Genomic DNA, 16,195 nt, shown 5'->3' on the forward strand with positions numbered 1-16,195 from the left:
TTACATTTGTAAAAGTTACCTTAACTCAGAATCTGTACTGGGCAGTGAAGAACCAAACAGGAGGAGATGAAAAACCTGCAGCACTCCTGTTGCCAAGGTGCAGGAGATGGGAAAAGAGGGGAGAGCCCCTGAGTTGTTGCCATGACTGCGAGGAAAAAGGCTTTACTATGTGAAGAGCTAATCATTTCAAAATGCTCCATCCCTTGAGGATGTGCATGAACCTTGAAGGGAAATTTCACACTAAGCATTCAGAAGCTGTCATTCGCACATCTGTATAATTTTCTTGTGCTAATTCCACTTCCCTTTTATTTCTTTTTTTCTCTCTAAATTGGATGAACTGTAGTAGTGGGACTAAACTACAGAGCCTTGCTATATGCTCATTAACCCTATGTTTCAAAGCAGGAAATAATGAAAAGCTCATTCCTCTCAAATTAAAATTGCATTCTACAGCCTTTATCTTATCACACAAATGCCAGAATCCTGCTACTTAGAGGCATGAACAAGTGATGGAAATTTCTAAAGCTTCAAACAAAGCCTTCCATTTTCTTAACATAGATCTCCTTTAAAATGCAAGGTGGATTTTGTTTTGCTTTAATCCATTTACGTACTTTCACATAGAGCATTTTCAATCTTGTAATTGTTCATTCAGCGTGAGCCCATGAAGAGGTGATTTGATAAGGTTTAAACTCAGTTTCCCCCTACCTTTCAATCTGTAGTACTCAGCCCACCCATCACACAGACGAGAACTCAGCAATAAAAGCTTGGCTTTATTTGGGGCTTAGTCAGAGCTAACTGTAATGGTACAATTTCAGAAATCACCATCTATCAGGTGCAAGTGTCTGTTCCCTCCTCCAAGCCATGGAAAGAAACTGGACATATAAATGTTTCAGTGTCCAACACTGTTCTGGAAGGCCAGTTAAACTACCCCATTTCACTTTGCACCAATGAACCATGAGCACATTCCATTTGTTTCACAGCAAGAGGGACAAGAAAACCCAAAACTCCACAAAGCCCACTGCAAGAGCATAGGAAGAATTTCACTGTGGGAAGCCCACGACATTTCCTAGAGAAGAAACGTTTACTCCAGACCTAAACACCACTCCCTGCCAGCTCCACTTTCCTGCTAACAGCTCCCCAGTGTGTGAGAGGGTCTGAGCCAGTGACAGGTGATGGTGGCAAACAACAGCTGCCTATGGTGGTTCAGTTCAAGAAAGCCACAATTCATCTAAGGCACACAATTCTCAGTCTGGTTATACCACGAGCAAACGCGTTCGGGCAATTTGTGATCTGTGATCAGAAGAGCACAGTTCCAGAGAATGAGCACTGGGAAACATGAAAGCATTGGGGCACTGCGGGGTAAAACACTCAGCCAGACTCCTACTGATAATAAAAAAGAATCAGAACAAGCTAACTATGCCTTGGGTAATAGATTGTTGACTTGATAGTAAATATTTGCCTATTTTGCTACCTCAAAGCCTCCAAGTTCACTTAGAACAAAGAGCAGAATTAATGCATTCCCATTACGCAGAAACTCACTGTAATTTAATCAGCTATTTAGCAAAGACTTCAGCAGATAGCTAAATTTCACTTTTAAAAGGCATCTAATTCCATAATACTGACGTTCATGATGCTACTGAAAACTTTTTTGAAATCTAAGCAAGATGCTCAGCTTAGACAAGATGCCAGTAAAAAGATGACACACTTCAGTTTTACTTCTCACATTTTTGCAAACACAGGGACAATCAATCAGTTTAGCTGAGCACAACTCAAATTAAACAAGGCATCTAGTTCACTCATCTAATTTGTCAATGTTAACTACTAGTTCTCCAGAGGCAGAGTCAGCCACAGTTACTACTTTTCCTCTAACTTGTATTTACATTTACTGCAGTGGTAGAAAAGAAAACAATCCTCTCCCCACGCCACTGACCCATCCAAATTTGTCGTCACCCAAGGGTTAAGGAGCTTGTCAGAGAGCACAGTGCAGGGCTGGGTGCTGATAAGGATGGACTGGTAAGCAGGACAGCACAAGTAGGTACAGTCTAAATGAGGATGCACTCAAACAACCTCCAGCAGCTTAAAACTTGGAGTAATGCAGGTCCCATGGCAGCTCCCTGGCACTTCATCAATCTGCAACTGCCTGCACATAAATTCCACCTTTTCAGAAGATGTAACTTGTAACAACTTCCATACTAGACAGAGAAGCTGTCAACCTCCCAAGGTCACCGCACTCTCATCAGAGCAGCCAAGGTACAAACAAGAAACACGTCAGAGAAAGATGAAGAGCAGCAGCTGTGTAACTCCAAACCATCCACCTCATGCTCGGGGTTTGGGATCAGTAAGTGGCAGACACAGCTGGTATGGGATGTCTGCACCTCATGTCTGCAAATGTCAAAAATCAAGGGGCATGATCCAATAACAATCAATTCCCTTCCCAGAACCAGCTCGCCAGGGCAGCTGGGGAGGCAGAAAGGGTCCAAATGTGCAAAATGCCTTCCCACCAATTACTCAGTGCCAAAGGCTGCCAGGAAAAGACATAGACAGCCTGGGGCAGCAGGGACAGGTTCATGGGGAGGTGGCTCAGCATGTAAAGCCACGGGAATAAGGAGGAAGGTGGGACATTCAAAAGGATGATGTTTGTCTTCCCAAGTAAACATTATGGTGATGGAGCCCAGCTTTCCTGGGGATGGCTGAACACCAGCCTGCCCTTGGGAAATGATGAATTAATTCCTTATTTTGCTCTGCTTGTGTGTGCAGCTTTTGCTTTACTTGTTAAACTGCCATTACCTCAGCCCACAAGTTTTCCCCTTTTCTGATCCTCTCCCCCATCCCACTGGTTGGGGAGTGAGTGGCTGTGTGAGGCTTAGTTGCTGACTGGAGTTAAACCAGGATAGAGTGTTATGCCCCCAAAGTTAAAACTATTAAAATATCAGCTTCCAATCACTTAGAACAACCTAGAAGTTGACCTGTTCATCAAGATGGCTGCATAGAGCCATCCTACTCTCAGCCCCAAAGAGCAATAGATCTGCCTGCTATTGTACCACTTTGACGAAAAAGCACACCAAGAAGTAACAACATCCTCTCTAACAATTTTTATCCAGCTCTTCTTCTACTGGAAGATCACAGCTTTGTTCTTAGCTTCTGCTGACAAGAACTCTCAAAGTTGAGAGTTGCAGCACTTCCTATAATAGCCTATTTTGATGAAAAAATATTAAAAAAGCCATTACAACCATGCCAAGACCACTGTATTTCATCCCTCTGATCCTATTACCGAGTGAACAGATACTGGTGAAACATCAGCCAGTTATTTCCCAGACAGTGCCATTATCATGTTGACAGAAAGCAAGTAGAATGGAGGTTTAAATCAGAAAGAAAATGAGAGATTTGGGAAGACTGGAGAACCTCATCATGCCAGGAGGTCAAAGGATTTTTTCAGCAACTCACTTCTTTGGCACTGGAAATGGATAAGAAGTTTACAGGATTCTGATCTTCAGAACAGTCCCTCACACAAAAGGAGAGATGATTTCAAAGAACAGGGGCTGGATTACACATTTAGAGATCACAGGCATATTTAACAGGTCAGAAGGCCTAAAAAGATTAAAACATCAATGTTTGTAGAGTAACAGCTTCTTTGGAAAGCTATGCCAAGACATCTTTATTAAGCAGAGTTTGCCAGGCCCTAAAACATCAAAAAGCATTTGTGGAGTGTCAGATGGAGCTTTGAAATCCGTCTCACATTCTTCTTTGTTTTGCCATCTTGCCCTTAAACCTTAAAGTATTAAACCTGAGGGAGACAAGTGAATTTATAAAACCTGCCATGGCAGCTACAGATAAGTATTTGATTACAGCTCTTGGCATGTGCTGAATCACCAGATCATCACCCCAGTGACCACTTGTATGCAGAGGACCCACGCAGTAGAGAAGGGAGATAGAACATCAAACCACGTGTTCATCATTTTGACAGGATCTTTGGGAGCATTATATTTACATATTTATTCATATGTTGATATATATTTTTAAAAATGGTTGCTCCACCACCTACAAGGTATAACTCCATCACTATAGTGACTAATACAGTAGAATACACATGGATAATATGCAGCTGTTCCCAGCAACACCCTGATTAAAGCAGCTAAAAGAACTTGAGGAGACTACAAAAATCACAGTAAATAAAATACAAGAAATTATATTAATTGCCTTTCATCAGTTATTTCTTCAGAATTTACGTGTTTGACATGCATAAGACTAAAACTGAAAGAATAACACTTGTTGGATGTTGTTACATCTTCTGTAGTTCCCAGAATTACTTCTGGCAAGTAGAATTTTTGTAAATTTTTATCCAATTAGTATATACAACAAATGTTGCTTATGCACAGCTGATCTCAGCTTCCTGGAAAACATCCCTACCAATGGCCATCTGATTAGTTCCCATTAGGAGGAACATACTGTATCTGAATAGGAGGATTGGAAGAAAAACAAATGACCAAAAAAAAGCAGTAGGCACATTGCAATGATCCCAAGAGAGAAGGGTACTGTACCTTTGCTCATCTGAGGCACAAATTCAAAAGGGTGGGAAAAAATCCAGCTTATCTTCCAAAGTCTTTTTATTGCCTTTTTTCAGGTCAATGATTTAAACCACACATCATCCTTCTGGAACCTAAGTGAAGTTTCTGGTGCTCTGAACAAGTGATTTCAAACACTGAAAATATGTGGATTCTAGTCCTATTTCATGCTCTTTCTGAGTCCTGTCACAAAGTAACTGATGACTTCAATCACACTGCAACACTGATTTCCTGCCCTGGATCAATACAAAACATTTCTTGATTAGGTTTTTGGTGCTAGGATGAACTTCATCACTATCAGTCTTATTGACTGGCACCTTAAAGTACTAGTATATGAAGAACACTATATTTATTTTTAAACAAAGGTTTCCACATGTACATATAGACTGAGCTACAGACAATTTATACTGCCAAACAGCTCATAAAAAATGGGAAAGAAAGGAGACAACAGAGCTGTGAAGGGACAGGGAATGAGCACCCAAGGAGAGTATTGAAGGCAACAGATACTGGGCAGATTTCAGAAGCAGTGCAGAGTGTTGACAGCACAACTGCAAAAATATTTTGCTTAAACACAGACAAGAGGCATGAAAATCCAACTGAAAATTCAGTACACACACCATTTAAGATAGCGAGTATGTCACTTGCTGCTCTCTATTTTAGTGAAGAGACTTCACCTCAAAGCATGTATTGAAATCTAAACATAAGACTATTTTGAAATGTAATTTAAATGTTGCAAGTCCTACCTCTGGACACAGGTATTTATCTGTCATATTTATACAGCAACATCATCCTCAAGCTTCCTTAAGCATTTCACAATCATATACTTCCAGTACTGGGAAAATATGATCACTGCCAGGGTGGCTTCCATAACAACCAGAGCACAGGATATCCCTGAGCAATTAAAAAAAACCCCTGTGCACTTTGAGTGAGCATTATGGTACAGTCCTGTTCCCCCTGACGGCATTCAAGGACCTTACCCACATTCTACGCTTTGACAGGAAAACCAAATTCTGTACATAAACCAGTTCCAATTAGCTCCTAGGACTGGTCCAGCCTGCGCACTGGATAAGGCAGAAAAGTTGATAAAAACTTGGCATATGATTAATTAAGACTATTGCCATGCATATTCACAAGCAGGGTGAACTGGAAGTGTTTAACAATGTTTAAATTTTGGCACTTCCCCAATTTCTTTGTTTTTCAGTCTCATTGTAGCTGATCTGTGTATATGTTTGTGACCTCTGCATGTGCTATATGTTTGTAAGATGTTTGCTCTGTCTGCACTGAGCTAACCTCAGTGTGATTCAGGAAAACCAAAGTTAGAAAGCACAAACTCCTTATTTAGTAAAGGGAGAAAAACAAGTGCCGCTCAGAAAGAACTGATTTCAAAGACCTAGGATGATGACCGAAGGTGGATGTTGTGAACACCTCCCTAAAGCAGCAAGTTTTTCCTATTTATTCTAAATATATATCTTTTTCCCCTCTGCAGTGCCAAAGGTCTGCTTAATTCACACAGATTTAATTGACACAAAGGAACAGATGGCTGGAGGCCAGTGTTTGAGAATGTCTGGTTGTGTAAAACAGCATGCACTTCCAGTGTGTACATGAAGAAGCTTTGTGTGTGAAAGGTAGATAAATAGGAATTCATCTGGAAAAAAAGGAAACACAATGGATATCATACAGGAAGTTTATAATGAGCAATTGAGGCTGGGTCCTGAGGACTGAGCGACACTGGTCACACATGTGGCCAAAAAGCCCACGCTGGTAAGAATAGCTGCAGTCAGCCTGCTTTAGCCAGGAGCCAGTTTGAGAACATATGGCAAAACAAATGATTCAATGCAATCTGCTCGTTCTGCCGCTTCCCCTAAATATTGCTGTACTAACATCCTCTGCTTTTTGCCTTATTACAGTGTTACTATTTAAGAGCACGGAAAACACCTGTAGGGATGACGGAGACCTACAGAATTACTAACATGATATGCTGCTGTGGAGATTCTCTTGCTGTTTGCATAGATCAGCTTGAGATGTTTACACTTATCTTGCTTCTTACTCATGTGAGAGAAGGGAACAGAAGGAAAAGCCAGAAGGCTTATGCAGTTTGCTCCTTTTTCTTTCTTGCACACAACAATGAATGCATTCTCCCAGTACATCTGGATTTCACACCAGGCACCCCAGCTCCTACCCAGCATCACTGCCCTTAAACTTTGTGAGGCTCACAAGAAACAGAAGTTTTACCATTTAAACCCCTATTCACGTCCTTCAACTTTTTAAAATATCAACTTTCAGGCCTATAATATCCTGAGACAAAAATCTCAGTAAACAATCGAAGGTTTGAAAACGTTTTTCCTTTTATAGAAGTGGCTGTACAAATAAATAAGCAAACACACTACCCAAGCAGTGACGTCTGAGACATCACTGTCACCACAACTCATTCATCTATCAGAAGTCTTGCCACGTTTATTATTTTAAGAGCCACTGAGTTCCCCCAGAATCAGACTGTATATACTATAAAAAACTCCAGTCTGTTGTTTTTTAAAATGAACTTCTCTTAATGGCAAAGGGAAGGTGTTTGAAAACTTGAACTTTTAAGAACTGGGACAAGAGGAAGTAAAAACATATTCTAAGGTTTTCATTTAGGTTTGTTCTATAAAGCTCAGGCTTTAGAAGTAAATTTAAATATTTCTGAGGATCTTAACTACATGGATGCAGACTGACAGACTGCTCTTGGTTTCAGTGAGGTTCTGTCAATAAGCTGCTGTGTAACCTTGGATTATTCCCTCCTCACTGTCTCACTGTGCTCTGCCTTCTCTTTTCTCTCTTCCTTCCTTGTCATTGTTTGGGTCATTAATCCTGACCCTTTGAAGCTCTAAACATGTACTTTGGCATATTGTAGGTAGTCCACTAAAATGATGGGACTACTCACAGAGAACACTTACACATATAGTGTAAATATATATAGTTAATTCATTTATATATATATATATAATGTATAAATAAATTTTTATATATAGTATTATAAATAAAATTAAATAGAGGTTTAACAACATAGTTTTGTGTATGTATGAAAATACACCAAAAGAACTAGAAGCTAGTTATCTATCTGTATCTACTGCAATTACACATTATTCCTTTCTTTGGACATTTCCACTGTCAGCTCCAATTCTGGTGGTTATCTACAGAGATTCATAGTATGGGGCACGGTACCATATCACAGTGCAGCTCCAAGTTTAGGTCTCCTTTATTAGTGTGAAGTCGCACATATCCCTTCTTCTTCACATACTGGTATCTCACAACATCTTCTTCAATAGCAGCTATATCAAAGCAAAAGACAGTAATTAGCTCTCTGTAAGCTTACTCATTGATCTTTAGAAATCATCAGTAAACAACTCATAGATTCTACTGTCTGACCCCTTCTCCTGGGGTACTGGGTCTTGAGGGATCCTACTCTGCAATTCATCTACGATATCCTTGCATTAATCTCTGTGCAAAACACTTTCCATTATAGTAAACCGCCAACTCTTTGAGAACCAACCAAATAATCTATATTTTAAATCCCAGAAGCATTCAGTATTACAAACTATAATTTTCAAGCAACATCTATCAACCACAAACTTTGAAATCAAATTGCTTCTTGTGCTGGAAGCCAAGCAGGTAATCATCAGTCAACCACAAACTGCTGACATACAGAGACCTACCCAGTTCTGAAAACAACTGAAGCTGTTACTGGAGACATTACTGGTAAGTCAAACCAAAGGATCAATCGATGGTGTTTCCATTCCCATTTTGTCAAAATGTCCAGTTAGACAGATATTTTCTATACTCAGTCACCTGCAGATCACTGTAACTTACCAAGTAAAGGAACTGAATTTGGTAAACGCAGTTTTAGCAATGCGTTCAATCTTTGATTAAGTATGTGACATCTAAATTTTAGTGCCCAATTTTGTCAACTGGAAATACTAATGACTCAGTTATTTAACCAATATCCAAACTAAGTAAATCTTATACATTTGTGATTAGGCTGGAGAATAAAAGGAAAACTTTATTGCATTAAAATGCATTTTTGTGTAACCTTGAAAAGCAGTAAACTAAAACTTACCACCACAAAATTTGCTGTTGTTCTAACCAATAGCAGGATAGGCCAAAAAGGTGGGCAAGATTTTGTATGGTATTTGAGGAGAGATATTTCATTCCTAACTTAGAAAAGGGGATATGTCACTTTGTCATCCCTGGGCATAGAAATATCTCATTAATTTCCGTTCAAAAGAAGTACCTGTCATTCAAAGCCAAAGCTAGATCATAATTGCTCCATTATTTTCAGAATAAGCTCACTGGAAAGTAAGGATATATCTGGTCTGGGAACACATTTCCATGGCATCAGTACTGACCAATTACCAATGCATTCCTTCAGTCCTCATAAATGTACGGGTGCTAAGGAGCACACTTTAAAACTGGGAAGTAAATAAACAGCTGGTAGGTAGGTAGTTCTGGTACCTGCTTCATGGGTAGTTTCAGGCACCATTGCAGTGGAGGTGAAGGAAGCACTTACAGCTCCAGTGGAATAGTGAGCCTGTTTGCAGAGGAAAAAGCAAGAGAAAAAGACATTAGATCTTAGAATTTGTCTACCAAAGATACTATACAAGCATTAGAAACAATGTCATCCTTCTGAAGGCAGACTTTCTGCTCTAGCTCCTACTGAAAGAAACAAATACCCAGCACAGTGATAATTCTCCATCTGTTGCCTAGATTTGCTCTGATGAAACTGTAGTAAAGGCTGCTCATGCACTGAGCCAAAGGGGCTTAGTGCTTCCACTACAGTTTAATATATCACTATGCAAAGATTCTGCTATCAGAATTTATTTGTATGTCCATGGGTGGAGATAGGCAAGGAGTACTTCTGCCAAGACATCTGTAGAAGCCTCCAGTGCTGCTGAGTGAGTGGAAGGAAAATCCAGTAAACCACAGAGATGCTGTGGGGGAGAGCAAACCAGCCCCCTCCCACAGCCGGCCCTGCTGCATGTAAAGGCACCGTCCCCTGGTTCCCAAGGTCTATTTTGAGCTCTGTAATTCTGCAGATGGGAGATGTTAATGTCACACATGGATTTTGGAGTAAATTACAAAGAGCTAATAAACCCAGAGACAAGTTTAGCAGTTCCAGGGAAATGCCTGTAAGGAGTCCAGGCCAGGTCAATGCTCATTCCATAAGGTTTCCCTGCATCCTAAGCAAGTTTACAGCTATGCCAATCCACATCATAAGCTGACAATCCCAATTCCCCAACATGTGTAGAGCACAGCCTTGCCTCTGCCCTCTTTTTTCTCCTCCTTACTCATTTTTTTTTATTGTAACACTACAATGTCTCAAAAAAGGGGGCATTTGTGATCCTACTCCTTGGTCACATACATTCCCTAATCTGTCCCTAAGCCCTCTCATTAAAAGCTGTATGGTGCACTGCTATTAGTTTTCATGTAAGGGTAAACAAAGCCAGTAGGCACACACATTCCAGAATTATTAAAGGACAGAAGAATACTCTCTCTTGCCCGTTTCAAACAGCCTTTGATGTAGGAAATCTAGATGCAGATGAATTGTTTCTCTTGACAACCATGAGCATGCACCTAGAAGAACATCCTTTAAAATATTCCACTAAACCCCTGCATTCCAGTGGAAAAAAAAATGGAGGAGCAGCTGTGGATGATTTATGTATTTGCCCACACTAGAAATTATTCACTTGCACTACCCTTACAGTGTGCTCTCTCTGCCAATAAATGCAGGAAGCAATGATAAACAAACTCAGAGTGAGAGATTACAACCTGGGAAAAAGGTTCTGCCAACACATACATAACCACATCATAAGGATTCTTCCTTCTTACTGTGCTCCACTTCTCAAATGTTTAGGTTGATTTGCAATGATTTAACAAATAGAAACTCACTGACATATACTATGCATGTCTAAGGAATCCTGATATGATTCTCATATTTTCATCTATGACAAATTTCTGTGTGAGAGAAAACAGAAGGAGCAGTGTTTGTTTATACTGCAATACGGCCTCTAAGAAGAAAAACAACTATTACCATTCTTGAAGAAGTCAACCAGTACCAAACTACAAATTGAGTCAACTTACTGCATTCAGCTTATCCACTTTCTTCTTTTCAGGAGCCTTCATAGTAGCTGCTAAAATATCATCGCCTTTGAATTCCTTATAAAGCTCCAGTAAAGTCTCTCGGGTCTCTGTATTTGTATTTTTCAAATAGTAAGATGGATCTAATTTTGCTTTTTCTTCATCTAGGTAAGACAAAGTTAAATCACTCAGAATTAAAAGAAAAACTGTATTTTGTTCTCCTTCAGCTTATTACATATCTAATTACACAATTTTTTTTTAATTCAACTTTTTTTTTTTAAATAAAAAGGTCTAGCAACTGTATTTATTCCTACAGACACAGTGACAAATAGCAATGCATAAGACTAATGACAGTGTAACCCAAAATACAGCACAATAAATATATGATGTACAAGAAAAAAAAATCAAACCAACTATCATGAAAATTTATTTGAAACCACTAGAAATTATCTAAGTCCATTCAAGTCTTGTAAAATTTTTATAGAACAATAAAGACAAACTACAGTTGGGTACAATATAAACTTCTGTCCTTCATCTCCGCACTGAATGGCCAGGCCTGTGATGCAAAAATCCCTTACTTTGACCAGGTGAATAGAAAGAAATGCTTGCTTGCACAAGATTAAAAAAACCCCAAAATCAGATATGAGCATAGTAAGCTAACCACTGAGAGACGTCCTTCCAGAAAACAGAGTCAATTCCATAACATCATCTTCAGATTTTGCATATTTGGGTTGGTGTTTTCTCAGCCTACCTTCAATTCATCCTTACCTGGATCAATTACTTTTATGTTGTTCTTAACATGAAAGAAGTTTGAGACATTGAACTTATCCAGGTTTGTTGGATCCTGAAAATAATTAAAAAACCTAGTATCAGAGACCTTGGTAGGCACCTATTCCAAGCAACAGACTAGTCCAAAGGGCAGACACCACCATAATAAATAAACAAACAGGGAGAGACAGAATAATTTTCATACTCCCCAAACCACAGAAAGATGGAAAAAATATAAAGCAATCAACCCCAACCAACATCAGCAATGAGTCTGTTCACAGCAGACTCCTTAGGGATCTGGAATTCAGTTCCAAACATAATATTACACATATATCACCCACAGAAGTTACCACCAGAGCTCAGCTGAGTCTACCCTATCCTAGTGAGGAGCAAGAACAATGCAATTCCCTGGTTCTTTCCTTTGTTCTGAGCTTTGGTTTAAGATCTATGCAAATGCACATAAGCTATCTCCTGCTATTTATAACCCTGGGCCTGATTTGCACATGCTCTGTGAACTTTTGCAATGCATTTCAAAATACAAATAAAACCTCAGAGCAAGTCTCTGCAGTAAGAACTGTTTTGACAGTTGTTTTTTTCACTAGTGCTTACAGAACTATGTTTAAAAATAATGGGAAAAAAAATGCTATTATGAAAATTCAATTTAGTGACCACTGGAGGAAAACAGCAGAAACACACAGTCCATTAACTGTGATTCTTTATGCTATCTCTAGGCAACTTGCTGCAGAACTTTGACCTTTTGTTAGAGAGAATGAGACAAGGAATGCCTACTGGTGATCTAGGTTACTTTATACTATTATTAAACAGTCTTTAATCCTCTCTTTACAATGACTTCAAGGTTTTCTCCTCAAAGCTCCTCTGCAGCACAGAAAGGTCAAAACATCAGTCCAGGACACCCAGTCACTTATGGAAAGTCTGTCTTACAGAAAACAATTCAAACTTTCAAATAGCAAAGTAACAAAATAATATGCAATAGTTTCTAGTTCAGGATAAAACAATGCAACATACTATGCAAAGAACTGTGTCCTAACATGAATAGTATTATATATATTATCCTAAAAAATTTAACAAAGCTTCTCAGACTACCACAGTTGATAAAAAGTTTGAGAATTTAATCTCTGCCAGAAGTAATGCTTAATACAAGCTGAGCTACTAGCTCCATAATTTATAAAATGATCTAATTATGCCTTTCATTCATCCCTGAAATGGTATGCTTCCACCAGAGAGTACATTTTTAGTTTTATTGCTGGTAGTAAAACCAAAACACATTTATGAAATCAAGCTGTGTGATTCTCCACCTTAGTGTGACCTCCTGGCTTTCTGCTGTCCCCTTTCCTAACCACCAGATAATAATTTTCTATTGTTTCCTGTCCTACTATACCACTCCAATAGATCTTCATCAAGACAAAAAAACCCGCCCAAAAATTACATCTTTAAAATCTTGCTTTAGAAACAATCTTTAAATAAAACTACTAAGAAATAGGGAATTTGGATCTATTTTTTAGCCATTTTTCTTTCCTCTGACACCAGCACTCAGGTGTATTTATTATCTATTACTTTACATACATATTTATATATGTGTGAATAGAGATGATCTTGACTCTTGCTTTCTGACAGTCAACAAGATGCATGGAGAAAGATTGGAGAAAGAACTCAGTGTGTTTTCACAAGACATTTTCACTCCCAAATACTCCGCAGCAATCATGAGCTGCAGCTTTCCAAGACAGCAATCATTGCCCTGCACATAAATGTACTACCTCAAAAGGTGAAGGAAGGAAGCACTGCTTACCCTTTCAGGAAAGGGAAAAAATATCTGTGTATTAATATTAATAGAGATAAATGGATTTATAGCAATCCATGTCTGCAGTTCATGGCAAAACTGAAAGGCAAGACTGACTCCTGAAACCAATTTTTCATGGACAGGAGGAAAGGCAGCAGTAAAAATGAAACAGAAAACACCTTCATGATGTTCTTCTAAATAAAGCTTCTTCATTTATTGATTTATTGATTGTTTAAAAATAAATAAAGGACATCACAACTGCCAGTGTCTTACAAAACCCTGTGCTCAGGGTACCACAAATCAGATTAGTCCACACAGTTTCACAGGCACAGTTCATTCAAACATCTGTGTGGCTTAACCAGCCGAATCACAGGCATCGAGCACCTCCAGCAAAATGTTTACAATCTCTTTCCTTGCAAGGGGTTTCTCAGGGCTCTCCAAATCACCACCAGCCCCTGCTTTGGCAATGCATCCATTACCGTATGAAGGACAGCAGAGGCCAAAGGCTCCTGCTCCTTGCAGACCAGCTGTCCATCTGCCCTCTGGGAGATCTGAACTCCAAACCCCAGAACTGTGACCCAGGTCCTCTGTACAAGGTCCTCCCATCACATCCACGTGGGCCATCTGTTCCAATAGAGGCCTTGACAAAGGTTTGGTTTACAGTGTTGTCCCTTGTATTCCTGGTTCTGCAAAGCAAGAGTCTCACCACACATCCAGAAGGGGGACAACCCACACTCCTACCCCAAAAGAGATTTCCCTCTGGCAGTGGAAGAGCCCCCCAAAAATGGTTCCTCAAATTGAAATTGGAGTATCATCTTGTACAGGACACCTAGGACATGTTTATTCCTCCCTCTAAAATACAGCATCTTGATATACTAAGAGAAGTTCAATCAGAATTAGTTTGATTAGAATTAGTGTGAATTTGAATTAGCATACTGTGAAAGAACTGCAGTGAATATTAAGTCAAACACAGAACACCAGTTGCTTCTACCTGACCCCAAGAGCACAAACACCTCTGACCAGTCCAACCTGTGCTGCAGAAGACACAAACCATTTCCTAACCAAGTCCTACAACACAAGAGACACATTTTTTAAAGGTAAGACTATGAAAATTTTGTAATTTTGCACAGTCTTTAGACATATCACTTCAGGAAGAAAACTGTCTAAACACTAATAACTAGCCTGCCAAGCTCCTCTCATTGCATCCATGACAGTTACTGGGCACAAAATCAGAGCAGTCCAAACAAGATGCCACAGGGATGGGCAGACAGACATACTCACATTGTCAAAGCCTCAAGCTCTCATCAATTACTTGCCTCTCCTGGTCAGAGAAAGGCTGGACTCATGGGGATGTTCCCAATCCTGTTAAGATTAAGGCCTGGGGCCCAAAGACCTAAAGAAATAATTTCTGTGTAAGTGCCCAGAAACCAGAAAGGAAGATGAACCATGGCCTACTTTTGTTTGCCTTAGCATGTTTAAAAATACGTATTCAGAACACCATGGTTGGCAGTCTCAGGGTTTTTCTTACTAAGGTTACGAACCATAAACTTTAGTTTAGCAAATTACTAGCACAGATATAGACTTCAAAGGGTTGCTAACTATCATCACTGTTAAAAATCTCCTATTTAATGTTTTCCTGAAAGCTGAGGTCTGAAAACAATCTCAAGTTTTATTCCACTCGTTTTTTCCCAGTAATTTTCTGGTTTTACCTACTTAGGGAAACAGCTTGAACTCTGCTAATCTTAAGCGCCACATACAACCCCCCAAAAAGCAGGTTAAAACCAGCAGGTTTACACTGTGTGATTTCTTTTAGCCCTGATTTCTCTCTTACCATTTGGCTGGCCATGCTGCATCCCTAATTATCCTCAGGACTGTCACCCTCATATGCCGACCATGTCCCACTTCCTTACCTGCTACTCTGCACATCCATTGGTGCAGGATTCTCCCTCACAGAGACCTCACCCACAGCCGTGAGGAAATCTGCTCTGACCTTCTGTCACACAAAGAGCAAACGAGGAATAGCTGAGGAGTGAAATATCAATTAACACTGTGCAGCTCAGCTACCTCCAGCTCTGCTCATTACGTGCTTCCTGCCACAAATGTCAGTGGTGTTTAACAGCTTGTTGGGAGCCATGTCTTGTCCACAGCTGATTAGGTTATATAGAAACAATAAAACTGACATAAGGAAGCACATAACAGTATAAGGCTTTTTTCCCCTATAACAGCAGCAAACCTGTTAGCATTTACCCAGACTTGGTGTTTTCTTCTCTTCCTCCCCCCGTTTCTGCAGTACAAAGAAGATGCATTTGTTAGCCTGCATCTACCAGGGAAGGCTCTCTGCAGGCTGCCACCAGAGCACTGTGCCTGTTACCCCTGGCACAGCAGGGCAGGGGCTTCATTGCAATTCATTCAGCAAGGAGGAATCTCCCACGTGTGCCTCTGCCTCACCTGCAGCACTGCCACTGAGTACAGCCACACTTGTCATTAAATCCCCTGCCAGCACACAGCTCAGCAATAGCTTCGAAGAGTTTCCAGAGCAGGAATAATTTCTGCTGTATCCTCACAAACTTAAGTTTGTTTCTTGTTTGTGAACAGAGCCACAGTGGAGGATGACAAATTGACAGGGTGCTAAAGGGGAAATTGTTCTTCACTCCTCTGAACACTTCCTACCAAATGGGATGTGAAAGCTGGGTATTTCAGCATTCTTACTTTGCTCTCCTCAGGACCTCTCACACTTGCTGGGATGGGAAGTCCACCAACGTGTCCAGCAAAGCACTACCTGACCCTGTTCCTCTCTCCACACTGAGCTGGGGCAGACACTTGCTTCAGCCTGCCTGGTGTTATATGGGGGAATTCAGATGACAGGTATTTATGTGCTTGCCATTAAGTTCCACATCATTACACAAAGAATAATTTGTATGATATAGGATTGAAACACAATGCAATTTACATTCACACA

The 16,195-nt window shown here is 40.0% G+C and overlaps 1 protein-coding gene across 1 annotated transcript in view; it reads right to left on the reverse strand.

The window, feature by feature from the left end:
• PPIL2 (peptidylprolyl isomerase like 2) overlaps window positions 1–16,195 on the reverse strand; it is a 67,474-nt gene that overhangs the window by 29,723 nt on the left and 21,556 nt on the right. Inside the window, exons 9-12 of the mRNA XM_032127928.1 lie at window positions 11,439–11,514; window positions 10,674–10,834; window positions 9,048–9,123; window positions 7,761–7,867 (exon numbers count right to left, since the gene is read on the reverse strand). Of these exons, the coding sequence (XP_031983819.1) occupies window positions 7,761–7,867; window positions 9,048–9,123; window positions 10,674–10,834; window positions 11,439–11,514 (420 nt within the window). The remainder of the gene's footprint in view (window positions 1–7,760; window positions 7,868–9,047; window positions 9,124–10,673; window positions 10,835–11,438; window positions 11,515–16,195) is intronic.

This window comes from Corvus moneduloides, chromosome 18 (assembly GCF_009650955.1).
Source record: "Corvus moneduloides isolate bCorMon1 chromosome 18, bCorMon1.pri, whole genome shotgun sequence".
NCBI lineage: Eukaryota > Metazoa > Chordata > Aves > Passeriformes > Corvidae > Corvus > Corvus moneduloides.